The sequence below is a fragment of the Mustela erminea genome, chromosome 7, assembly GCF_009829155.1.
Source record: "Mustela erminea isolate mMusErm1 chromosome 7, mMusErm1.Pri, whole genome shotgun sequence".
NCBI lineage: Eukaryota > Metazoa > Chordata > Mammalia > Carnivora > Mustelidae > Mustela > Mustela erminea.
In genome coordinates, this window is record NC_045620.1 from 713,576 (window position 1) to 739,002 (window position 25,427).

A 25,427-nucleotide genomic window follows, 5' to 3' on the forward strand; every position below is an offset into this window, starting at 1 on the left:
GTTCTATCCCGTCCCAGAAAAGAAAACTTGACCTCGCTGACTCATCTTGAGGGTTATACGTTCTACTTTTTCCCTCCTGGTGGCTGCTCCCAACTTAAGACCAAGGTTTATATGTTTTAAGAGTTTAATAAATTAATATCCTGCCACCCACCACCAAATAAAGCAAGGGCTTTGGGTGTCTTCAGGAACCTGCCCTGCTACACACCAGCCACCGCGGAAGGATCTAGAATTGCAGTGACTTGTCCGTGTGGAGGGCTTCATCATTCAGTCGGTAGCAGATCTCATTAGGCCTTCCAGTGACTGTGGGGTTTCCCGCGTGTAGCATCTAATTTCTCCCTTTTCTGCCCCGCCCAGCTGGGGTGCCAGAGGATCTCCTGTCCCTTCCGAGACTCTGGACTTGGAGCATGTTTTTCCCCATTGATGTCAGTGATAGTTCCACTGGATGTAAAATTTGAGTATTTTTTCTTCAACACTTCGGGCCGTCACAGTCCTGTCTTCTGACGCTGACCTGACTTCTCAGGAGAATTTCCATTGTCTTTGTCATGTTTTGCATGAAAGAATCTAAGGGTGTCGGGTTTTTTGGTTTTTTTAGAGAGGGGAGGGGAGGGTCAGCGGGAGAAGGCGGGGGGCGGGGGAATCTGCAGAGGCTCCGGCTGAGCGCAGAGCCGCCCGTGGGGCTCCGCCGCGGGGCTCCGTCTCCAGACCCGGGGAGCATGACCTGAGCGGAAACCGACCCAGACCCGTCACCAGCTGAGCCCCCAGATGCCCTCTAAGCTTGCATTTTAAAAGTCAATCCCGTTTGGGTTTCGAGCCTGCAGTGCGAGGTCTCAGGTCTCCTCGAATTCTCTGATTTCTAACACGACGCGATTTCCGCGCTCCGCAGCCCTCGTCCTCTTGCCCCCGTTTCGTCGTGGGACCCGCCGGGACACCGACACTCACATTCTCTCTTTCTCGTCCCATCTGAGCCCCGGGAGACGCCTCCCCACGGATGGTGCCGCCCGGGTTCCGGGGTGTCCGAGACGGCCCGGCCGCCGGCCTCTTGTCTCGCGCCCTCGCACGGGGCTGCGCCGCCCCTGCTTTACCGCTGCGAGCCCCGGCCCCGCGGCGCTCCGTCCACGCTCCCCTCTCTGAAGGCGCCGTGACCCTGGTGAACAGGGAGAGCGCGCGTGTGCGTGGCCGTCTGGAGGCCGCGCCGTCGGCCCGGTCAGCCTCTCAGCTCCCCGACGCTTCGTCTCCCCGACCCGGCGGCCGTGGGCGCGTGTCTGTGTCCGGGAGCGCGTGAGTGGGAAGGTGAGCGTGAGCCCGCGTGTGTGTGGAGGCTCTGGGTGCTACCGTGGCCTCACGTGGACTCGTGCAGTCAGCCACGGGGGAGGGCACAGGATCGCTGTCCCCAGCCCGCTGACTGGGCCGCGGCAGATCGGGGCGGGCGGGGCGGGGAGCCGGTGCCCTCTCCTGCCTCCCGGACGGAGCAGCCCAGGGCGGGTGCCTCACGTCTGCCCCCCACCCCGACAGGGTCCCCCTGGCCGAGACTTCACGCCCGGGGAGCCAGCCGCATGGCTTCTACTCACGGTGAGATGGCGGCCCCCACACTTCTGTCCTCAGAACCTGCCCTCCCCCGCCCAGACCGCTCCCCCCAGGGCTCAGCCTCCTGCGGGCAGCTCCGACCTCCGCCCGCCCTCATCAGCTCTGTCTCCGTCCCTGAGGTCTCCCCCACAGCCCGTGTAAGAAGCTCAGGAGCCCCAGAGGCCTCCTAAGTCGAGGTCCAGACCCCAGCCCACCTGCCCCTGGCCCTGGGCTCCACTTTCTCTGTCCCCCCGCCGTTCCAGGTGCCGCGGTCCAGGCCTCCACGCTGCGTCCCTGCTAGAGCCTTCTGCCAGCGTCCACTTCCCTCGTGTTTGTCTCTGCTCAAATGTCCCCTCAGAAGCCTTTGTGGGAGTCCGCATCTAAAGGAGGCCTGCCCCGAGCTCTCCCGAGCCCCGGGAACGGGGGCGGCCTTGACAGGCTGTGGCGGGTGTGGCCCCAGACCCTCTGCTGGGAAGGTCTCTCCGTGAGCAAAAGTGGGACATGGCTGGGGTGGGGCACGGCACCAGCTGCCCTATCCAGGCTGCTGGGCGGGAGCGGGGGGCACTGGCCCTGACAAGGCACGGGGCCAGCCGGTCAGGGTCCCCATGAGGCCCGAGCACAGAAGAGGTGAGCCAGCCGCTCCCGTGTCAGAGACGGCCTGCTTCGGGAGGTGAGGATCCCCCAAGACTGTCCAAACCCCACACCTGGCTGGGCACCGTGTTTGAAGACCCCCCACCCACCGTAGCTCAGAGTGCAGCTGAGAAGTTGTGTCCCGGGGCACGGAGTCACGCCGTAACGGAGACGGTGGGACAGGGGTCCTCAAGGCCATGGAAGGGTGACACTTCTCTCTGAGGGCCCAGGGTGGGGAGCCCTGGCCTCGCCCCGGCAGGGATGGGCTCCAGGCCCCAGGGACACCCCTCCCTGGAGAGAGCAGCCCCCCTTGGCCAGCACGATGCCATTCATCTGAGTGCGGAAAACAGTACAAAGGAAAGGCTCCCACCACCCCCTTCGGCCCCCAGGTCCCCCCCAGGACTTGCTGCTCCTGCCTCTTCCTCCCGCCCGCACAGCCGTTCTCGGTGCCGAGTCTGGGGGGGGCGGTGCAGGGTCACTGTGGGCAGCATGGGGGCCATCCTGGCAGGAGAGAAGGGGGGACAGGTCTGAAGGAGGTGGTAGGCCGCAAACACCCAGCCCACCGGGCACCACAGACTCGAGCCCCCCGCCCCCCTGGGTCTCGGTGGGGCCAGCGGGGCCAGAGGGTGTGCTTCTCATGGCACCACTCGGACGTGTCCCCCACCCAGGGCACTTCACCCACTTGGGTCAGGTGCCCACTGCCGGGCACGGGTGGTCTGCACTCCTGACATGCCCACCCCTGGCTGGGGCCTCCCTGGGCTCCCCTGTTGCCCCCACATCTGCCCTTGGGCTGGTGAGACCCAGGAAGCCCCCCTAGTACCTGTACCTCAGCCAGCCGGTAGGCCCTGCTCCTTGGCACCCGCACTCCGCCCGCGCTGCCCCCGGCGCGCACCTGCTCCCCAGGACCCCCTCCTCCCACAGGTGGGGGCTCACCTGCTCCCCCTGGGCGTCCTGGAGGCTTGTTCCCTTCCAGCCCCGGGGTGCCCATGTGACTGAGGGCTCCGGGTTCCCCTGGGCAGGAGAGAGCTGTGTTAAGCTGAGAGGTGCAGGAGGTGACACTCTCCATTCTTGGGGACCCTGTCCTGACAGACCGGAAGTCGGGAGCCTGACCCCCAGACAGACACCAGCTCTTGGCTCCGCCAGGTCAGTGGTGTGGTGGGGCCCCAGCGGGGGAGGCTCGGTGGGGGCCCTCATGACGGCCTGGGCCAGCCTTGTCAGAGAGGGGGTGCTCATCCCGCAGGCCGTGTCTGGAGAACCGGGATGGGCTGTGGTGGGAAGGGGCTTCCCACAGCGAGGCCCTCTCCCCAACCCGATGTGTAGCCGGGGGTGGGAGGCAGGGCCCCTCTCTGCCGCTCCCTTCTCCCTGTCCAGGCCCACGGGCTCTGTCTCCCCGTCCGTCCTAGCGCTTGAGCTGTGACCAGCGGTGCAGCCCCAGTCAGGCGGAGGGACATAGGACAAGGTCATTAGACCAAGCCCCCTGTTGGGGCGCCTGGGTGGCTCAGTGGGTTAAAGCCTCTGCCCTGTTGCACCCGAGCACGTGAGGAGGACAGAGGGAGAGATGGCAGGACCCTCTGGGGACCCCAGGAAGTCCATTCCTGCCCCAAGCAAACTCGGTGTGTGCTTCGGGGCCCCAGGACGATGGGGAACCGGGCCCACAGGAACCCCAGCCCAGTACAAGGGGAGGGGCTGCAGTGCACCTGACCCTCCCCACGGAGCCAGTTCCTCTGTTCTCGGGGCGCAGGCCGTCGTCCCCCGCTTCTCCAGGGAGCTTCACCGAGTGTGCTGGGGGGCCCGGGGGCCTCCAAGATGGGTCTGGGGGGCCTGGCGCTCTCACGGAGGAAGGAGTGGTTCGGTACATGAGCTGGGGTTGGGGCGGAGGGGGCATCAGCAGGGTGGGCGTGGAGTGAAGGGCGCCCCACATACTTTCCCCCTCACTCCACGGTGCGTGGCCAAGGAGAATGGCCACGCCAGGCTGGGCTTGCTGGCGACGAGGGGCCCAGGCTGCTGTGAGCACAGAGGCTGCACCGGAAGCCCGGGAGGCTCTGGGGTCCTCACAAGGAAGCTGCACCACTCACCCTGGATGGCAGCCTCGCAGGCCTGGCCCAGGAGCTGGTAGATGGTGGCCAGGGACTGTGGCTCGCCCTGCAAGGGAGAGTGGGCCACATGGCCACGAGCCACGCCCAGTGGCTCCGCATACTCCCCAGGAAGTGCCCAGACCCCAGCGAGGGGCCGACCCCTTCTCGCTCCCCTGTGGGTCCTGGTAGGCCCTTAAGCAGAGGAAAAGGAGAAAGTGACAGAGAAGTGAACTAACAGCAGAGGAGCCACGTCTGGACCCCATCCTGGCTCCCCTCTGGGCGGGGTGCCCCCTGACTCTGCTCCCAGTGGGGCAGGGGTCCCACCCATGTGGGGGGAGGAAGACCCGGCAGGGCGTAGCCTGATCCCAGGGAGCCGCAGGGAGTGCCCCAGGGACAAAGGGCCTGCCCTTAGCAGGCAAGCGCGGGACGAAGCCCAGAAACCCACGGGCCTGTACAGAGCATGTCCCCACCCGTGGGCCTGGTTTCCTCCCCCTCCCCAGCTGGAGCCCACCCCGGCTTATAGGCCCCGTGTGCCCCCCACCCTGGAGCCCAGAGCCCCCATGTCGGGACGCTCTGTAGGCGGCTCCGGGCCCTCTCTGCTCCGGGTGAGCCCCAGACCCAAGCGCTTTGCAGGCCCGGCTCTACGAGGCGGCCTGAGGCTTTTGCTCACATTTGCTCCCTGCCCCCCAACTCCTGGGTGGGACTTACCGTGGGCCCCACGGCCCCCGGGGGTCCTCTCTCCCCACTGGTGCCCCTGGCCCTGGCCGTGCCATGGAAGCCCTGCAGAGGTGCGGGGTTAGCTGTCCGCCCCCCAAGAACGTGGCTCCTCCCCCTCCCGCGCTGGCTCCCTGCAGCCTTGGACCAAGAGTGGATCCCTTAACGGGTCCTAGCCTCCCATCCCCACCGCGGGGCTGGTCCACGCCCCAGGCCCAGGGCAGAGGCCACCTGCCCCACCTCTCAGCCCTGATTCTTTCCTACAATATCCCTTGACGCTATTCCAGCTGTCCTGACTCCCACCATCCCTGAAGGGCCCGTGGGGGAGAGGCACCAGGCTGAGCCTGCCCTGCTTCTCCACCCCTCCCGCCAGCCCCGCTCAGAGCAGCAGGGACCCCGCTGGCTGGGGAGGGCAGCCGAGAAGGAGAAGGGGCCCCGGTCGTGTCCTGCAGCCTGCCTCACCCCCCCCCGCCAGGCCCACCTGAGTCGGCTCCCACCACGTGGGTCTCATGCAGGGGTGCCTGGGGCTGTCCAACCCGCCTGGGGAGGTGGGAAAGGCCCTCGCACGGTGCTCGACGGGCCCCGGGGACCTCTGCAGGGCTCCGGCCCAGGAGAAGAGGCCTCCTGTCACCCCCTCCAGCGGGGGCCCGCTCTGTGTTCAGCCCCAAGCCCGGGCAGGGGCGGTGGGGTGAAGGGCTGGGGTAGAGCGTCGCAGGGCACATGGTGCCTACCCTGGGGCCTGGAGGTCCAGGCAGGCTGGCGCTCCCCTCAAGGCCTCGCATTCCCTGAGTGCAAAGGAAGAGGCAAGCTGGGGCAGGAGAGGGACTGGCGGCCCTACACGCCATCCCCCGGACGCCCACGTGGTCGCAGACACGACCGGTCCCCGGGAAGGTGGCGCGCTCCCCTGTGCGTCACTCAGAGCCGAGGCGGCCAGCCCAGCTCAGGGCCTGCCTCCCCGCCCCGGGGCACTGACCGCAGCCCCCTCCCTGCAGGCCAGGCCACCACCCCCACAGCCTCTGGCCAAGACCCCTCCTGTGGCAGGCTTTTCTCCCACCTTTGGTCCCTGGAGGCCGACCTTCCCGGGGGCGCCCTGGTGACCAGGGTGGCCCTAGAAGGGAACATAGATGGCTGGCCAGGCTGAGGCCAAGGTCTGAAGTTGGGGAGGAGGCCCGGTTCCCGAGACCCACGTCCCCAGCCTGTACCCTCCCCGCCCATGTGCCCCGAGTGGTCTGACCCCACTACCTTCAAGCCTGGAAATCCATGGTCCCCTTTCTCTCCTTTGACCCCTGGTGGGCCCTGGAGAGGAAAGAGACTCGGCAGGAAGTCTGTTCTGGAGGAAGGGGGAGGCAGCACCTACTCCAGGTCCCCGCACGGTTCGGGCCTCAGTCCCTGGCGACCCCTGCCGACCTACCTGCAAGACCCTCAGGTCCCATCTGTTTGGGTGGCCCAGGCTCTCCCTGCAGACGTAGGCAGGGGAGGGGCTGAGAAGGCCTGGGGAGACTCTAGCAGCCCCTCCCTGGATCCTGTCCCTATTGGTACCCCGGCCCTCCAGCTGACTTTGGTACCCAGACCCAGGCTTGTGCAGAGACGTCTGCACTGCACTGCCCACCCCAGGAGGGGTCCTGCGGCGACCCTCTCTACAGCCAGGAACGGACCGAGGCCACGGCTCCAGGTCCCAGAGCCTCGGAACCTGTCCTTCCTTTCTGACCTGGAGGGGCGCAGAAACGGCTGGGGCAGTGCCGACCCGGACAGGCAGTCGCAGCCTCCAAAGCCCAGGCCCCAGACTCAGGCCTGGCTGGAGCATCCTTCCCAGACTCTGAGGGACACGGGGACACCCACTGCTTCCACTGCTTGACATCGCGGGGGCGGTGAGAGGATGCTCTCAGGTAACGCTCGTGAGCCAGGCGTGGAAGGTACCGACCTCCACAAAAAAAAACGGCGGCGTGAGCTTGTGCGCACGCAAGGCAGCCCAGGATCCGGCAGGACACTCAGATCAGTCACCAAACTAGCAGCTCCAGGACGAGAGGTTGTTGGGCTGTGTCCACAGCAGCGAACCTGATTTAGCACCCACACTCGAGTTCCAGTCTAGTAAGACAAGACGCGCAGACGGGGCAGCCACACCCCAAAGCCTCTGTGCCCGCCCCGCACTGGGTCTGCACAGCCACGGGCGGTTAAACGTGGTCAAGACTCAGGCACATGGTAGTTTCCACAGAGCGTGAACGCCCCCAAGAATTAGTAAGAAAAGCGACCCGGTGGAAAGGGTTCAAAGGACATTTGTCCGACAAGAAAATTCCAGCAACTTCCACAGGGAGCTGGAGCTGCTTTAGGAGAAAAGCCTGTTAAACCGGCAGCAACAGGGTCCCCTGGTCAGAGCGCTCAGGGTCAGGGTCATTTCTGGGGCTGGGGTGGGGAGCTGGCCCCTCCCTGGGGAGGGCACCTAGCTTCTAGCGGTGGGGCTCCCTCTGCATTCTCAGGAAAGGTAGGGTCCGGCCCCATGCGACTCCCCACTACTCACCCTGGGCCCTGGGAAGCCCTGCTCTCCTGGGGCTCTGTTCCTTCCAGGGAGGCCCTGCAGGGCACGGTAAGGGCTCAGCGCAGTCCCCCCAAGGGCCCCACAGTATTGGCCTGGGCTGCAGTCCCCAAGTTTAGGTGGAGAAGGGGAAGTGTCTTCCAGGACAAGAGAACCCCAGCCTATCCTTCCCTCCCACAGCCTCTGCGTAGAGCAGGCTCCCGTTCTGGCAGGTCCTGTTTCAAATCCTGACCCCGTCTGGTATGGGCCACAGAGCCCAGAGCCAGTGCTTGTCCACCAACAGTCTCACTGCAGGCCCCGCCCAGTGGGGGATGGCCCAGGGCCTAGAGAGTGGCCTCCCAGGGTCCCCCAGCCAGAGTACCCAGGACAGAGGCCGCCCACGTGGCTGTGATGCATGGCCAGGCCTTGTCACACTCACTGGTCCCCAGCAGTACAGTGCTGTAGCCCCACGGGGAAATTGGGGATATGCTGGCCCCCACACCAGAGAGGGCTCAGCTCAGGGGAGGGCAGCTGGGGGGAAGGAGAGGCTTGCCGGGAGGGGTCGCACGAGGCAACTGGGGGGCGTGAGAGCCCGTGCGGCCGGCTGGGGCCGCTGCTCGGTGCTGTGACCATGGAATGTTGCCAGGAGCCCCTGGTCACCCCAGGGGAGGACTCACTGGAGGTCCTGGGGGCCCTGGGGGCCCAGGGGTCTGCGAGGAACAGGTGCAGGCAGAAGAGAAGGCAAGGCGGTCTCTCCATCCTTCTGGGAGAAAGGAGACGCCACTCATTAAGTGCATCCTCAGCTGTTCTCGTCTGAGCTAGAGCTCAGAGGAGCCAGACTCTGGGGTTCTAGGACGCCTGGCAGGCTGGGAATGAAGGGCAGGGACCCCATCCTGGGTGCCGCCCTTCAAGGCTGCCCTGCCTGGGCCATCTCACGGTCCCTCCTAAGTCCCGAGCATGGCCAAGCCCAGGGTGGGTCCAGTGCGAGGAACCCGGCCACACTTGCAAGGTGTAGAGGCCGACCAAGTCTCTGGTGGTCCCTCTGGCTTTGCCGGCTGAGCCCCTTCCTGGCCCGCAGCGTACACCCCAGCTGTGCCTGCAGGAAAGGGCAGTGGGCACCCCTGCAGCCGGGGACTTCCTGACACATTCCAGCCTGCCTGGCCCCCAGGGCCTTGGACTGCCCAGGGTGCCGGCTGTGGCCCAGAGGCCACCTTCTCCAGGAAGCCTGTCCTGCTCTCCCCCAGCCCCATGGTGATGGACATGCTGCCTACCCCCAGACTCTAGGAGCCTCGGCAGGCGCGGGGAGCTCGCAGCACACGTCCTTCCCTGCCAGGAGTCCCTGCACACGAAGTGCAGCAGCTGGAGCTGTAACTACAACAGAGAGGGTCAGCCAGACCAGGCCGGGTTTCCGTGGCCCCCTCCGGCCTGGCCCGGCAGGACAAGTCCCGTGCTCACTGTGGCTGAGCTGCTCCGGGGGCCCCGGGCCTTGGCCAGCCTCCCCAGCATCACAAAGCCCGTGGCAGGTGGGCTCCCGGCCTCCCCAATAGGCCTCTCGGCCACCTTCTGGCAGTCCACGTAGAGCCTGACCTTGGAGTGGCCCACGGCCACGTGCACCTGCCGGACACCAGCACGGGTTCCCCTATGGCCCCAGCCAGCCAGGGGGAGCAAGGGCCCGTCACAAGGGTGGCAGGACCCTGACTCCACCTCAGGTCTCATGGGACACCCCCTCGTGGGGCCTCAGTTTCCCCTTTATAGAGGAGACTGAATCGCACCGTCCCAGGGGAGGGGTCCAGGAAGGGCTGGGATGCTCTCGGACCCACGTGAAGACATCTGTCGAGAGGGGAGTGCGGGGCAGAGGCTCAGACAGGCCAGACAGGACTTTTCAGGAAAACGGGGGACGCAGGGGCGGGCCGCGGTGTGTGACGGGGGCTGCGGGTAGCAGGCAGTCACGTCCTGCGTGTCCTGTGGGGGCCTGTCCCCAAACTCAGGGACAGTCACGTCCTGCGTGTCCTGTGGGGGCCTGTCCCCAAACTCAGGGACTGGAGGAGGGTCTTGGGGGAGGCACACTCCAGTCGTTCAGGAACCTTCCAGGACCTTGTGGAAGCTTCCAAAGAAAATCTTCCTCACTTCAGGCAGGTCAAAGGTCACCTCTTGCAGGGTGGCCCTGGGGTTAAGTGGTTGAAGTAGGTCAGAGACTTCCTGCCAGCTGCAGGGGAGGGGGAGGAGCGCATGGGACCCCCAGAGCAGAGTGGGGCGGCCCCAGGCAGGGCAGCACGCCGACGCACCCCAAGCCTCAGGGGCCCGAGCATGGACGTGGCTCTGCCTGGGGCATCCTGGGCTGGTGCGGCACAGAGCTCCTCCGGATGCACAGACCCGGGCCTGGCACCCTCCCCACGGACTGACCGTCCAGCAGGACCCCCGGGATGGGCTGCAGGTCCTCAGCCGTCATCTGCTGTAAAGCAAAGGCCTCACGGGGAGTCTCGGGCAGCGCGCGCAGCAGGAAGACCACCGTGTGCTCCGGCGGGGGTGCAGCCAGCTGGGAGCCGCTGTGGGGGCACAGGTGGGGGTGACTGCAGGCCCAAGAGCAGTGGGGGGGTCCCACCATCCCCCAGACCCACGGCGCTGCAGTGCGGGGGTCTGCGACCACGCTAGGCCTCTCCTGCTCCATCCCCAACAGTAACATGCGGTCTGTGGGGGACAGAAGCGCCCCAGGCTGGTGGGGGTTCAGCCACACATGCTCTGTGGCCGGGACCAAAGCTCACCCTACCAGAGTCAGTGTTCACGACACTCCTGGGCAGGGTCCTCCAAGACCCCATTCCCTGGGGGTGCTACAGGAGCAGAAGGGGGCAGGTCACGGGGGCCTGGCAGGAGGGTGTCGGCCTGTGTCCTGGGGTTAGGAGCCCACAAGCCCACAGGTGGCTCCGCCCTCAGGAGTCGCCCCCGCTGACCCGAGCTTGTTGGTGTGCTCAGAACAGGCAGACAGGGGGTGTGTCTGTGCCAGCGCCCAGTGGCGCCCGCTGAGGGGTGGGAAGGGCAGGGAGCAGGGTGTTAGGTCACCCAGTAACATTGTTCCTGCAGGCCTACAGCTTCGCTCTCTGCCCTTCGTTTGCTCTTAGGATGACCAAGAGCCCAAAGAGCCAGCCCTGCACATTCTTGAGGTTCTCTGAGTAAGCGGACCCCAGGGCCTTGGCACAGGCTGCTCCTTCTTCCTCAGTGCTTTTCCCCTTCCCTGTTGTCTCCCTGGTGGCCCTTACTTGTCTGCCACTTCCTCGGCAGGCCTTCCTGACCCTCCAACTCTTCCCAGCCTGGAGCCCCACTCTGGCAGCTATCACGGCAGGGGGCACTTGGCGCTGGGTGACCTCGCCTGGGGTGGCTGATCGCATCTGGGGTGGGGGCCACACCGGCAGAACCGTGAGCTCCGGAGGGTGGATAGTGAGGGCCTGAGACAGTCTGTCGCTTGCAGAAAAGGGACAAGGATGGCAGACCAGGCGTCGTCCAGGGAGGACAGCCTCAGGGTTCCGGACACTCCGAGCAGCCCGCCCTGATAGAGACCCCAGATTCAAGCTCGGACGGGAGGAAGGGGCCACTGAGAAAGAGACCGGCTTCAGCCACCCACACGCAGAGGAAGACCTGTCACCCCCTGAAAGAAACGTTAGCGCGGGAGCAGCTGGGGTGGGTGGGAGTCAGCGGGCGCTGAGGGAGCGCGAGCTCAGGCGGGAGCGCGGCGGCCGGCAGAGCCGCACCTTCCACAGCCGCTCCAGGCCCCCCACCTGGCCCAGCGGGTCAGCCGAGCGTCCTTCAAGAGCGTGAAGGTCCGGGCACCGCCGGACGCAGCACACTCCATGGCAACGCCTCGGAGGGACGCGTGCTCCTGCCCCACCAGCCCGAAGGTGGCCACGAGGTCGAAGCCGGCCACGAGGTGGAAGCCTGGGTGGGCGTGGCCACAACAAAGCGGTGATCAGAGACTCGGGAAGGAGAGAAAACACCAGGGGTCCAGGGAGGGCGGAGAGGAGCAGCCCAGGGCACACAGACGGGAAGACGGTGACTGCGAAGACCATGGACCGACGCACCCTTGGGGCCCGCGGTGGGTGGGAGTCGGGCTGGGTGACGCCAGGGTGACGCCACCCCTGGTAGCGGCAAGGGTGCCCCCCCACCGCACCTGGGCCGACTCAGCTCACGGCGTCTGCGCCTGCTCTGACGTCAGGGGCACGAGTGAATGTGACCTTGCCTCCCTGGGTGTCCAGTGTGGCCCTGGGCCCGGGGCGGGAGCAGGGGGAGGTGGGAGAAGCCACACCTTACTGCGGGCAGATCTGCCACTCACATGTCAGCCCCGTGTCAGGGGCCGTCCCTGGGTGACCCCGGCCTTGGCCCCTCTCCCAGCTCCCAGTTAGCAGAGAGCCTGCGGGAGGCCGAGCAGGACCCACGGCCCCGGCCTGGTCTCTGCATGGCCACGTCCTCTCTGTAACCTCCATAGTGACATGAGAAGAAAGCACCAGCTCATGGGGACCCCCTGCCTCACTGCTTCTAGTGACCCCATGACCTGGTGCAGCCACTGCCCCTTCATGGCAGGTGGAGGTCCCCGGCTGCCTTCCCCACGAGGACGCAACAGGAGGGTCAGGTGGGACATGGGAGGGTCCCTACCTGGGCGGGGCCGTCGGGGCTGAGGTGGGGCAGGCTGCCGGGAGGGAGTCAGGGTCGGTGGTGGGTTCGACTCCATCCGGGGCCCCTGGTGGTCACCGTGTCCTCAAGTCCACAGTGCATGGGAGCCACAGCCTCATCCATACCAGCTTACTGCTCTCCAGGCCTGGGGGCCCCACACCACGGAGGCGGGACAGAGAAGGGACAGGGACGGTATCCTGCTCCCCTGGTGGCCACAGTTCCAGCCCCGGAAGACAGTGCCCGGCCATGGGGGCTCCGACTGGGTGCTGCACCCTGACACTGGCCACCCAAGGTGCCAAGGGGCCAGGAAGATGCGTGGCTGTGGGGATGTGCTAACCTGGCCATGCAGGCTTCCTCCACGGCCAGGGGCACGGGAGGTGCTCTGAAGTGGTCCGCGGGCCGGTAAAGGCACCACAGAGGGAGGACACAATCCCGAGGCATTCAAGCGAAAACTGGACGGCCCTGTGGAGGGCCACAGAAGGAAGCTGCAGTGGCTGAGCTGAATGGCCTCTGAGGGTCCTCTGTTCTGAGTGTCTGATTTTCCAAGGAAACCAGCAACAAACCAGAACCAGCAGGGTCCTCGCCTGCGGGTGGCAGTCCCCCAGGGACCACTGAGGCCTTGTCCATGAACTTGATACATCAAGGGAGGTGAGCCTGGGCCTCTGCAAGTAGTGCCCCTGTGACCATCACCTGCCCTCTCTGTGATCTGCATTCGGCTGGCCCAGGACTCCTGCCAGGCTGGATGTCTGCCCTGACCTCCTGGACACACGTACAGAACCACGAGCCCACTCTGCAGTTCCGAGTAGCTGCGGGCAAGGGCTCCATCTGGCCCCCAGCCGCACCAAGCCGCACCCGTTATATTGGACTGATACGGTCTTAACCGTGGGCTTTCTGTCCCCGCTGCACAGCAGGGAAGGTTTCCATGAAAACCCCGGAGCGCCCTTCTGCTACCTCTGCTGCTGGGTGACGTGCGGAGTGCAACAGACAGCACGTCCTGCTGGCAGGTCCCCAGGGCCCAGGCGTCCAGGTGCCTGCCTGGGTCTGGGGCCTGCCTGGGTCTGGGATCTGGCTGGGTCTGACTGGGGGCTGCCTGGGCATGAGGGTCTGGGGTCCAGCTGGGGTCTGGATGGGTCTGGATCTGGCTGGGGCCTGGAGAGGTGTGAGTGTGGGGTCTGTCTGGGTCTGGTGGTCTTGGTGCCCACTCACTCATCCGGCCTGAGGCAGACACGGGCGCGTTCTCCCTTGCTCCGTAGACCGCCGAGACCTGGACCCTATATTTGGTGGCTGCCAGCAGGTCGGGGAGCGTCACGTGGTTCCTGGGTCCTGGGACAGAGATCTGGGAGGGGGACACGTCCCCTGAGCCCCCACCCCAGACCATCTCTGCTCTCATTTGTCTGTGTTCTGCCACGGAAGTGTTGCCCCCCTCCACAGACGGGGTGGGCTCGCTCCCCGCCACGGCGCCCGGGACCTGGGGGCCCATGGGGAGCCTCCCTGCTCCGCCAAGACCCACCGACTTCTCTGGTCCTGAGCCTGAGTCCAGCACGTAGGTGAGCTGGTAGTGGAGGACGTGGCCACTCGGGGGCATCCAGGTGACTCGCAGGCTGCTGGGTGACTTGGAAGCCAAGGCCAGGTCGGAGGGCGGGCTCCGGCGTGCTGTGGGGTGGGCAGCACCTGGGGGCTCAGAGAGGGCGGCCTGGAGGTCGGCCAGCATGCCCCGCCGCCACAGCCCTCTGCCCCCTAGGCTCGGCATGGGTGGGGCCACTGGCACAGTCCTGAGGACAGCCAGGGATGTGAAACCTCACCAACCCCCACCCCGGAAACACCTGCCGAGGTGCTCAGGGAGAGCCTGTGGACGCAGTGGTCAGGCCACAGGGTCAGGGATTCAGGGAGCTGTCAACAGGTCTGGGAGTCTGAGGTCCTGGGCTGGGAGCTGGGTGAGTCTGGGGTCCCTCTTGGCTGTTCCTGGTCCTCACGCAGCTGAGGAGCACAGCAGGGTCACCTAAGGGGCGTGTAGTAGAGGGACACCGGGTCACTGCGGGCCCCGTGCCTGTAGAAGGCCACGATGGTGATCTCGTACTCCAAGTGGCTTCGGAGGCCAGGCAGGACCGCGACGCCCAGGCTCCCTGGGACAGAGATCTGTGGAGAGAAGGGACAGGCTTGCGCCCTGAGGACAGGGGTCCTCATGCAGGGCTCTGCCCACAGGCTGCGGGAAGTCGGGTGCCCCTGGGATGAAGGGCCAGGGTCTGAGCGCCTCTGAGGGGCGTGGTCTTCCTCTCCCCGCCCCACACCTCTCCGGCCTTCCCATCCCCCACGGGCGTCCACTTGATCTGGTGGACGAGCGCTCCAGAAGCCGAGGCGGCCGCCCACTCCAGCTGCACCTCGTCTCCGGGGAGCTCCGTTGCTGAGAGCTTGCTCGGGCTGGGGACTTTCCCTGGGAGACAGAGCGGGGACACCGAGGCTGGGGCAGTGGGGCCCGGACGAGCAACGGCGCGAGGAGGGGCCAGTGCACCCGCCGAGGCTCGGGGTCCCCATGGTCCCACCCTGGGCAGCTCACTCGACGCCTGTCCCCGCGCTCTTGGAGGCTCCGCGGCTGCGGGATGACAGCTGGGGGACCACACAGAGGGGGGCCCCGGGCCCCCCAACAGCCATACCCACATTTCTCCCCTTTCCCCAGGGCCCGGCTGCAGCTTGGGCTGGGCTGCTTCTCGAAGGGCCCCAGGTCCTGCCCTCCAGGGCCCTGTGCCCCACATCACACCCGCCGTGTCCATGTGCTGCCGCCTAGCTCAGGACCGCCCACAGCTGCCCCTCAGCCGATGCGTGAGCTTGAACCAGCCTTTGGGGGAGAGATAAAGCCGGCCTAGGGACCCCGGCCCGACCTCGGTGCACTCACGCGTGGTCAGCCGGCCAGTCACTGTGGAGGAGCCGCCCGCGGGGTCGAGGCTGGTGACGCGGACGGAGTAGGTGGTGGAGAACAGGGGACCCAGAGTGGCTGAGGTGGCCTTCCCAGGGGCCTCCACCTGTGAGGCAGACAAGACACACAGGTGCAGGCCTGGGGCCAACTCCCCACGCTGGGGAGGGGTCAGATCTGGCAGGAGGGGACCCCGGCCCGGGACGTGTCCTGGAGGGGGGAAGCTGCCATCCAGGCAGGTCCTCCTGGGCCCCCGCCTGCTCCCACCCCCTCTCTCAAAGAGCCCGACAAGCCTCTCGTGAGGCCCCGAGACCTGCAACCCACTGCCCGGAGGTGGTTTACGGGCCTGCGTCTGAGTCCTGGCTCCACACCTGTCCCTTCCCTGCGCCTGCAGCCTGGGGCTCCCAGAGGCCGGATGGAGGCTGCGGCTTGCTGTCCCCCCACAGCAGCCCAGGCTGGGGTCCGGGGGCTCCTCCAATAGCCAGCAACTGTGAGCACAGGTGGGGGGCTGGGGGCTGGCCCCTGTGTTCACCTTGACCCACTGGACCCCAGGGCCCCCAGGTAGGGGCTGCTCTCACCTGCCCTGAGTGGCTGCCCTCACTGGTGACAAAGCCGACCCTGAACAGGAGCACGGGCCTTGGGACGCCCTCCCAGAATACACGGGCTGAGTCGTGACTCCCGTCGGAGAAGCCAAGGTGTCTGCGCGCGCCAGGGTGGCTGAGGGACACATTACAGCCTCAGGGACCGGCCGGCACCCACTCCCCAGCCAGCAAGGCCACCAGAGGGCTCTGGGGACCAACACCTGGAGGAAGGGGCACTTGTCCAGGGGGCAGCCATCGGGGGGGTGGACGCTTACCAGTCCTGGCACGGATGCCCTGGGCCTCGCTGGCCTCTGGCCCTTGCAAGCTCTGCACCTGGACGTCGTAGTCCGTGCCAGGCTTCAGGCCATCCAGCAGCACCTCTGGCTGCCCCACCTGCACCTGCAGGGGTGCGGCAGGCAAGCTGGCCCCTGCCCGTGGCGCTGCCCAGCCCCGCAGCCCTCAGAGCACCCTCCTCTGCCTCCCCTCCCGGTGGCTCGGGGAGGCTGGCGAGCATCGCACCAGGTACTGCGTGGCCTCGCGGATGGCCGCCAGGTGAGGCGGACGGTGGTGGGCGTCCCTGCAGCCAGGGTCAGTGCCTGGGGCGGAGGCAGAGGCGCTGGGGGCGGGGGGACATTTTAGGGACGCAGCACCCTGCAGAAAGCATACGCACACACACGGGGGGGCCTCACTCAAGTGACAGAGGGCCCTGGGCCATGCCGACCTTGCGGTGGGTCTCAGTGGAGACGGAGGCGGGAGGGTGGGGGCACCCACAGACCCCTCCGACTCTGTCCCCAGACTTCGCTTTGGGCCGTGTTTCCAGTGGACAGCTCTGCGGGTTTCTGTTTAAGACTGCCTGCCCTGAGGGTGGGCGTGCCCGGCCCCCAGGTGAGAAGCCCCTCGGAGAAGCCACACGGCGTAGGGTCCAGAAACGGCAAATCTACGTGGACCGCCGCAGACAGGGGAGTGCCAGGGGCTGAGGGGCTGGGGGGCCGGCGGCAGCAGCTTGGGGGTGAGGAGCTACTCTGGTGAGGAGCTATTCCACAGCCAACTGTGGACAACGGCAGGACCCACGGAGCCTCACACCACACGCTGAGTTGTTGCAACATGGGAATTACGTCTCGAGAAAGCTTCTAAGGGGGCTCGTGGCCGCCCGAGATGGCAGGAGACCCACAGCAGGCGCGAGCAACTCAGAAGAGGACACCGAGGGTCAGGAAGGCCCAGTGACACCGCGGGCGGGCTGAGACCAGGCCAGGCTCTGCACCACCCCTGCTGGCGGGGGTGACCCCCAAACCCCAGCGTGATGCCACCCTACCCACCTGTGGTCACGAGGCCCCCCAGGCCCTCGCCGACCCCGGCCTCGCTGACAGGGAGCACAGACACCAAGTACTCGGTGCCGACGGTCAGGTTGTGAAGCGTCATGGACAAGGCAGGCCCGTCCAGCACCACCTGGAACAGGAGCCACAGTTGAGCCTGTGGGGTGGGCAGCGCAGGGGCGTGGGGCACAGGGGTGCAGGGTGCAGGGTTGCGGGGCAGTGCAGGGGTGTGGGGCAGGCACACAATCAGCTCTGGTGGGGCTGAGGTCAGTCCTGGCTTCCCACGGTGACCTCGGCCACCACACAGCCACGGGTGGCGCAAGGACGCACGCCCACTCCCCCTTTCCACTCGTGCTTGTGGACCACCCTCACCGTGCCCTCCATCCTGCAGGACGGCTGCACACGCGTGGCCCCGACGCTGTCCACGGCCGGCAGAGAGCCCGTCACCTCCTGTGGGGGGCCACCCCGGAAGGCCGCCACGTGACCAGATACTTGAGCCGCAGCTGGGGGTCTGGGGTCCAGGACAAGTGGATGCTGGAGGGGGTCACCTGGGTCAAGGTGAGTCTGGTGGGAGTGAAGACGTGTCCGGGGCCGGGGTGGCCACAGCTGGTGTGACTGTGGGAGGGAAGGAGGCCGGTCAATGGCCCAGCAGGTGGCCTGCATTAGCAGCTGCCCTGCTCTCCCCAGCGGCCACTTCCCGGAGGGACAGTTGTCCCCCAGGCTGCAGATACCCTCAGATCCCTAGAAGCCAAGGGGAGGGGGGCTCAGGGCGTCCCATCTGGGGGCCACAACCACCCTCTCCCTCTGCCCAGGGGTCCAGGCAGGACTGTGGCCAGTGAGGGGGACTCTGCTCACCAGGGCCCCGGCTCCTGCCTTGGACCTTCTGGCAGATGAGGCGGCTGAGCAAGCTGGCCAGGGTGCCAAGCTGGGGGAAGTCCTGCATGCTGTGGACGGTGATGTCCAGCGGGGGGACTCCAGGAGCCGCAGCTCGGCCTCGTCTGCGTTCTGCCCACCTGCTCACAGGGTACAGCAGCGAGGACTCCCCCGGCCCCACCGCCCCACGCTGCTGTCCCATCCGGCTAGCACGACCAGGGGCCCCTGGCCTGAGTCACCCAGCGGTCTCCTCCAGCCCAGGGCGGAGGGTGGGAATGGAAGCTGCCCACCCGGCCATGAGAAACCCAGCCGAGGACGGGGGCTGCTCACCCACAGCAAAGACAGCGACACCCAGGTCCTTGAGGACGTGGCCAGCAGCACGGGCATTGTCCTGGGATTTGTCGTCCATCACTAGGACCACCACCTTGGCTGCCTCTGGACGGGGCCCCGCTCCCGGCTTCAGGTTCTGCTCCCGCACGTGAGTCAGGGCCAGGCCTTGGGCAGTCAAGAGTAAAGGCGTGTGGCCCAAGCGACCCTCCTGCCCGACACCGCTCCGCCAGCCCCTGACCCCAGCACAGGGCCCACCGAATCTGTCCCGCCACGTCAGTGGGGGCTCCAGAGGCAGGACCCACCACAAGACCCAGGGGGCTGCCTGCAGGACACGCTGCTTGGGGGCTGCTTCCACGGGCGGCCCCTCCCGGGAGCTTGCACCCATCAGAGGAGCCACTCGCTTCCAGCAAGGCCGGCTGACAGGAAGCCCCGTGTTCACCCGAGGTCATTAAGGGATGATCTGCTCTCTACGAAGGTGTGAGTCAGACTCAGCACCCACATTGCCCTCGGCTTCAAGTCTGGGAGGCTGCCCTGTGGGATGGAGTCGGGGGGACTCTGGGACAGAGACCTGGACAGACCCCCAAGGCTGGGACTGCTGGGGGCCCGGGCGTACCCGTGAACGTGTTTCCCCCTTTGTAGCGGAGGCTGCAGACAGCTGCCAGCACCTTGTCCTTGCTGCGGAAGGCGCTGAGGTCCCACTCGGTCTGGGGGTCTCCACTGTACTGAGTCAGGCCTGGGCAGGGGCAGTTCTGGGTGCTGAGCTGCCCAGCGCACACACGGCCTCACCGGGACATCAGGCAGGGTACACGTTTGCACCCGGACAGGTCACCAGATCGTCCCCCAGCCCCTGCAGGAGCCCCCACCTGCCCGGCCTGGGGGGGGGCTCAGCCTGTGGGTGGCCAGGGACCACAATCGGCAGGGCTGTCCTCCGGGTTTCCCAGGAGGCTCTGTGCCTCCTCCCCGACTTGCCGTTTCTCAGAATTGGGCCTCCCCTGGGTGGGGGTAGGACTTGTGGGGACACCTCGGGCAGGGTGGTGGGGCAGGGGGTTGGTACCCACCGACTTGGACTTTATTTGGTCCGATCTCAAAGGGCTCAATGATGCTGGCCAGGAAATCTTTGACCTGCTGGAAATGACTATGGCCCATACTCCAGGACCCGTCCACCAGGAAGAGCATGTCCCCGGGTGTGGGGGGTGTGCCGCGGAACTGGGGGTTGGCTGGGAGGGAGGAGCTGGGCCAGGGCCGCACCACTCTAAAGCCCCTCCTGAACGGCTCCAGGCTGTGCTCCAGCCCCCAGGGTCTCCTTCCCTGTGTTGGTGGACAGAGAGGGGCCATGGGGCTCTGGCCTCAAGTAAGGCAGGTGGCCAGGTCTTGGGGACCCTCACCAGACTCAGAACACCCTGTGTGAACCCTGGTCCATGGTGTCAGCCCTCTGAGTGCCCTCAGGAAGGGCTAATAAGACCCCTAGGTGCCCCAGCACCTCTGCCTTCCAGTGGCCTCGGCAGGGCTGGTCCCCAGGTGTGGCTGTCGATATGGGGACCAGCGGACAGAGACCAGCCAAGGGGTGTCGACTGGGGGGTGGTCAGCATGGCCGGCAGCTCTGGCTTCAGGCCTCACTGGCTGGGACAGTGGCTTGTCCTGATGACCTAGGAGCTCTTTGGACACAAAGTCTATAAACTCCGTGCCTCTAGGCCGAGCCCCGGACCCAGGCCAGACCCCTTATGAGGACTCCTGGGTAGGGTGAGTACAAGGAAATCCCATCTGATGTGGGGCACAGCCCTGCTCAAAGCACTATGTGGCTGCGGAGACCGTCCCAGCAGTCACCAAGCCCACTGGGAGACAGCGAGGGCGAGAGAGGGGACGTGTCCACCTGAGGAGAGAGATACCTCTTTCTGTCCCTACTGTGACTGACGGGGACACAAAGTCAGGGACATCCTGGTCTGGTGGAGGAGGCTTGGCTGGCAGAAACACCACAGCTGTCTGCCCTGGGTCACACAGCGCCGCCCCCGGCACCCCCCGACCCCCCCGGCCCCCCCGGCCCCACCCCCGGCCCCCCCCGGCCCACAGAACCAGGTGTCCCGGCAGCTGTCCCGGCATTTACCTGGCGTCTCTGTCGTTCCCGCAGAGCCCTGGCCTGGCTCTCCCGCTCCGGGTCTGTGGAGGGCTGGGAAGGGGCCTTGCCCCCTAAGCCCCTGGCTGGACGCTGCTCCTCGCCAGGCAGCCCTGCCGAGGTCACAGCCGGGTCACTTCCCACCGGCCACACTCAGGTGGGGCAGCAAGGGGCATGGGGGCCCGAGTGCACCCCCAGCGGGTGGCCTGTCCCCGTGAGCTGGGGTGAGTGCCGGAGGGCGGCCGGCTGGCTCAAGGAGAAGCTGGGACGGGAGGGCCGACCCGCGGGAGAGCGGGAGCCGCGGAGGGTGACCCTCCCTCTCCCCATTCTGCGCCACCAAGACTGGGGGAGTCTTGACCTGGGGACGAGGCAACTCGGGGCTCAGGGCCTGGGCTCCCCGCATGGGAGGGTGTGGGCTCCACGGCCGCCTGCGGGGGCTTCCGGCTGCTCCCGCTTGCCGCGTGACTCTTCAGGTCCTGGACTTTAGGGGGACGCGCGGGGCCGGGAGCGTCCCCCACCCCCGGGGCCTGCTCCTCCCACACAGCCCCGCTCCGCGGCCAGGTCCCCTGTGCAGGTCACAGACTTACGCACAAACTCCCTCTGCGCCAGCAGGGCGTTCCCGGAGCCGGTGAGCTTGAAGATCTGCACGGTGTAGCCCTTGGAGGGGCTCAAGCGCCCCACTGGGCCTTGGGGGTCTTGGTGGTCAGAATCACCTCCTGCTCTGCGTCCCCTGGGGCGGGGGTGGGGAGGGAGACTGAGGCCGGGCGTGCGTCCAGGCGCACGTGTGTTCGTGGCCGTGCACATTGCGGAGTGGGGAGGGCCTTCAACCTCTAACATTTAAAAAGATTCCCCACGACTGCTAGTTCACGTCGCCTCCGTCAGAAACCAACACAAGCTTTTTCTGAAGGAAGACAGTGTCACGTACGGTCCTCAGGTACTTCCGTGAGCTTTCACGGCGGCTGCCGCCCAGCGACGAGCAACCAGGGTGCCAGGAACAAGGGGAAGGCCAGGGACTGAGGAGAAACAGCAGGGGCGGCAAGAGACCCGCCGGGCGTCCAGACAACGGCGCGCGCGGCTTTAAGTGAGCTGTGCCACCCACTTAGGAGACCTAGAGATGAGCCTATGGATTCAGGCACCAAACTAGAAACAACCAAAAAGAAATCCTAGAATGTGAAAACCAAACGGACATTTTCCGATGGAAATTCTAGAATGGGAGAACAAAACCTGAACCACCTCTGAAATGTCAGTGAAGACAAGCAGTGGGATGCAGGCCAGGATAGAAAACGAGGAATACGGCGTCTGCGGGGCTCAGCAGCGAAGCGTCTGCCTTCGGCTCAGGTCAGGACCTCGGAGTCCTGGGATCGAGCCCCGCAAAGGGCTCCCGGCTCAGCGGGGAGTCTGCCCCTCCCCCTCCATCTGCTGCTCCCCCTACTTGTGCGCGCTCTCTAATAAATAAATAAAATCTTCTTTAAAAATGGAGAAATAAAGGAATTAAAAATACAGAAGAAAGAACCAGAGGCAACGGAGCGGGGAGGGCCTTCCGTGCGAGCTGACGAGGGGAGCAGCGGCGCCTCACGGGCCTCGCCTCCCGCTCCTGTCCACGCTGCCCTTCCCTCCCGTGGACACCCGGGTGCTGGGCTGGAGGAGCTGGGCCCAGAGCGGGGTGCCAGCCGCCGGCCCTGCCCGAGCCCCGTACCTGCCCCAGGAAGCTGAGGCCGCCTCCCTCCGCGTCGTCTGCAGCCGGTCCTCGGGCAGCACGGCCAGCCTCAGGCGGCTGCTCGCTGGGGACACAAGACCGGGGGGTCAGCGCTGACCCCTGCACAGCACCCGGCAGCCGTGGGGGCCCAGCCCCACCCACCGGGGGACACCGGAGAACCTGAGGCCTTATGGGGCTGGAGGGGGACTGGGCCCTCCGAGGGTCCCAGGTGCCAAGGCCGCCTGGTGTGTCCAGTGAAGAGACGGCCCCCACCCAGGGAGGCCCGCACGGCTCTGTGAGGGGCGCCCCTGCCCTGCTGACCGGGGCCCAGACTGGCATCCAGAATCAGTAGGAAGAGCCCTGCTGGGGTGCCGCGCCTGTCCTGGGAGGAAGAGGGGGCGTGGGGGCCTGAGGCCTGGGGCACGGCCTGGCCATCAGGGAAGCTTCCGGGAGGTCCGTGGCAGAGTGGGTATTTTTGGAACAGGGGGACAGAGATGGGCTTCTTCTGGCTGCCCCAGTGAGAGCTGGGTCATGAGAGCAGGGTTGGGGGCGCCCGGGGCAGACACAATGACCAACGGTTCAGAGGGGGAAGCAGCTGGACTGGGCCCCCGGATGTGCCCGGCAGCTCCCGGGAGCACCAGGCTGAAAGGCCGGAACGTCTCATGGTGGAGCCATGAAAAGCCACTTGTAAGCAGGACCCTCCCAAGTCCGTCTCACGGTGCCTCTGACATGTTGGGGGAGACATTCCCAGCTGCCTTGGGGCTCTGCATGTTAAGGGGCCTCGGTGGGGCACAGGGCAGACGGCCGGGGGCCTGCTGGTGGGAAGCCTCCCAGGAACGCCCCCTCAGCAGGGCCATCCCCAGGGAAGGCAGCCCGGACCTGCAGGACCCCATCCTCCACCCTCCCAGGGTCCGGGAGACCCAGGTCTGCCCAGAGTCTGCAGGGGCCCTGCTGAACCCGGAGCACAGGGTGTCCGTGGGCTCACGAGCGACTTGGCCCCACCATCGCGTGAACCTGTCAGAGCCACAGGGACCCGGGGACATGCCCGACGACCACGGCCAGTCTGCATGCCAAGCCAGCACCGAGGAAGAGCGGTCAGCAGACCTGTGCCTGCCACCACGCGAGGTGTGGCCACACGGTGCGCCCCTCGGGCCGGGCACGCGTTCTCAACAGAGACTGGGAGTCAGACACAACAAGACTCCGGCGGTCGCCCAGGAGTGGCATCTTCCAACGGGAGAGTCGCAGTCTCCTGCCCTCACAGGACTCACTGGGAGTCGCCCGGGCTGGGGGCCAAGCCAGGGCGCTGGCAGCCACCTTCCCAGAACAGTGCAGGCCAGTGCCCCTCGTGGGGAGCTCAGCGAGGACGCAGCCACGTTCCGCAGCCGCATCCCTTTTGGGCTATTCCGAAGACACGGCGATGAGTGTCACAAAGGTAAGGGCCGTCAGACTAGTCACTCAGCCAGCCCGGTAGGAAGCCCTCAGTGTGGGCCGTAAGGCGCTGCAGGCAGGGCTGGGCAGCCCTGCGTTCTCCCTGTGCTCAGAGTGAGCAGGGAAAGGGCGAGAGCAGACGGCAGAGAACGCCGCTCTGCGGGGAAGACAGGACGGAAAGGGGGCTCTACTCCTTACTCCGGCTTTCTGCTGCTTGGAAATTGTACACTGAAGAGCTGTCCTGACGCGGCGCCTGGGGGCTCAGTCACTATGCGTCTGCCTTCGGTCCAGGTCATGCTCCCAGGGTCCCGGGGTCGAGCCCACATCGGGCTCCCTGCTCCGTGGGAAGCCTGCTTCTGCCTCTCCCACGCCCCCTGCTTGTGTTCCCTCTCTCGCTCGCTCTCTCCGACAAATAAATAAATAAAATCTTAAAAAAAAAAAATAAAGAAGTGGTGTCCTGAAATAGTGCAAGATAAAGCATGGACATAAGACAGAATTCAGGGCCACGTGTGCTAGTAAGTGTCAGAAAGCACATAGCAGCGTCCCCACGCGGGCCTGACAGATAGCAAGTCTGAAGGTCCAGCAAAAGCCGCGGGTGGCACTTGGGGCAGAGGACACAGGTCCTCGAGCACACATTCAACTCAGAACTCCAGGGGATACAGGAGTAGGCGGCAGAGACCCCTCCTGAGTGGGGCCTGTGCCCTGCCCTGGGGTGGGGCTGGGCACTGACCGGTGCCGCATCCCCAGGAAGCGCCCCCCCCCACGTCCTTACCTTGTCCCTGGCCAAGTCCCAAGGCGACACCCAGCCACAGCCAGAGGCAAAGCCCAAGATGGGGGCGTGTGAGGGCACTCATGGAGCACGGCCTGTGGGAAGAGTCCGCTCGGCCATCTTCCGTCTGTCCGTCCGTCATCCACCCATCAGTCCAGCCAGCCAGCCACCCGTACCAGGCATCCCACATGCCGTGATCTGGAGCTGCCCCCTACAGTGGACCTGTGTCCCGCACAGCCCGTGCAGGTGTTTCCCTGGGTGAGTGGTCAGCTGCCCTTCCCCTGCACACCCTGGAGGCATCAGGCTGTCGCAGCCTCTGGTCCTGCATCCCGCTCTCAGGACATTCTCACGGGCCGGCCCAGGCCCTGACTGCTGACCCGGCCACGCACTCGTCGTTAGGACAGACTGGGACAGCTTCTGCCAGGGCCACGGGGCCTGGGGAGGGAACAGAGCCATATAGGGCCAAACCCTGTCTGCAGCCCGAGGGGCATCAGAGCTGGGACCTCAGTTTGGGCACAACCCGTTGGGGGCAGCGCAGCAAGCCCTCTGCCAGCCCCAGGAGGGTGTGTCCTGCCTGAGGACTGGCCCCAGTCGGCCTCTCGGCTGGGAAGTCCTTGCACAAAGGTTCAAGCCCCACATAGCCTGGGGGGCTGTCTCTGTGGACAGTGCAGAAGGGACGCCCAGCACAGAAGCTCAGGACCCCAGCCACACCCAGGGAGGGGGGCACCAGCCCCACAGAGTCGAGCTGCTGAGCTTGCGGGCATCTTCGGGGCTGCGAAGGGCTGGGGGCCGGTGCATGGGCTCTGGACTCCCCCAGGCCCGAGTCCCCTCCTGATCCACATTCTGAAGCCAGACCCCCTGCTCCCCAGAAACTGGGCTTGGTGGGACCCTCGCGGGCAGCCCTCCGCACTCTGCTCTCCCTGCCCCAGGCCTCCCGGAAAAGGCAAGATCACTCTCTGATCGCGGACCTGGGCAGATCCCTGGTGGCTCTCCTTGTCCACCACCCAGCCCCCAGGACCACAGGCGAGTCACTAACCTCCTCCTGGGCGAGGGTGGCATCCCTGGGCCCCCACGCACTCCCCCACTCCGGTCCTGCTGCAGCCGCGAGAGCCGGGGTTTATTAAGGTCCCCGACCCTCCTCCCCTCCACGTCACTGCCCACCCCTGGCCTCCTCCCCTGGCGGGGCTCTCTCCCCGTTCCCAGCTACAGCCCCAGGGTAGGGGTATAGAGTTCCTGCGTGAAGGACAGCCGCCTCAGGGCGGGGTCCCA

At 66.2% G+C, this 25,427-nt stretch overlaps 1 protein-coding gene across 1 annotated transcript; it reads right to left on the reverse strand.

Moving 5' to 3' along the window:
• Nucleotides 1–2,095: 2,095 nt before the first annotated feature.
• On the reverse strand, nt 2,096–24,263 carry COL20A1 (collagen type XX alpha 1 chain). The gene is given in 44 exon segments (XM_032352605.1): nt 2,096–2,133; nt 2,564–2,694; nt 3,086–3,204; nt 3,896–4,054; nt 4,249–4,335; nt 4,428–4,460; nt 4,977–5,048; nt 5,714–5,767; nt 6,037–6,090; nt 6,225–6,278; nt 7,498–7,551; nt 8,169–8,236; nt 8,239–8,254; nt 8,786–8,820; nt 8,823–8,862; nt 8,947–9,105; nt 9,586–9,663; nt 9,666–9,697; nt 9,895–10,037; nt 11,262–11,418; nt 11,784–11,801; nt 13,357–13,486; nt 13,661–13,821; nt 14,139–14,286; nt 14,439–14,581; nt 15,041–15,167; nt 15,637–15,757; nt 15,893–16,038; nt 16,108–16,175; nt 16,178–16,255; nt 16,956–17,085; nt 17,400–17,422; nt 17,425–17,558; nt 17,804–17,924; nt 17,927–17,965; nt 18,156–18,320; nt 18,769–18,888; nt 19,214–19,372; nt 20,257–20,265; nt 20,609–20,746; nt 20,853–20,948; nt 20,951–20,995; nt 21,933–22,046; nt 24,162–24,263. Coding segments are annotated over 44 exon segments (4,098 nt in total). The 5' UTR covers nt 24,244–24,263.
• Between the last annotated feature and the right edge of the window lie 1,164 nt (nt 24,264–25,427).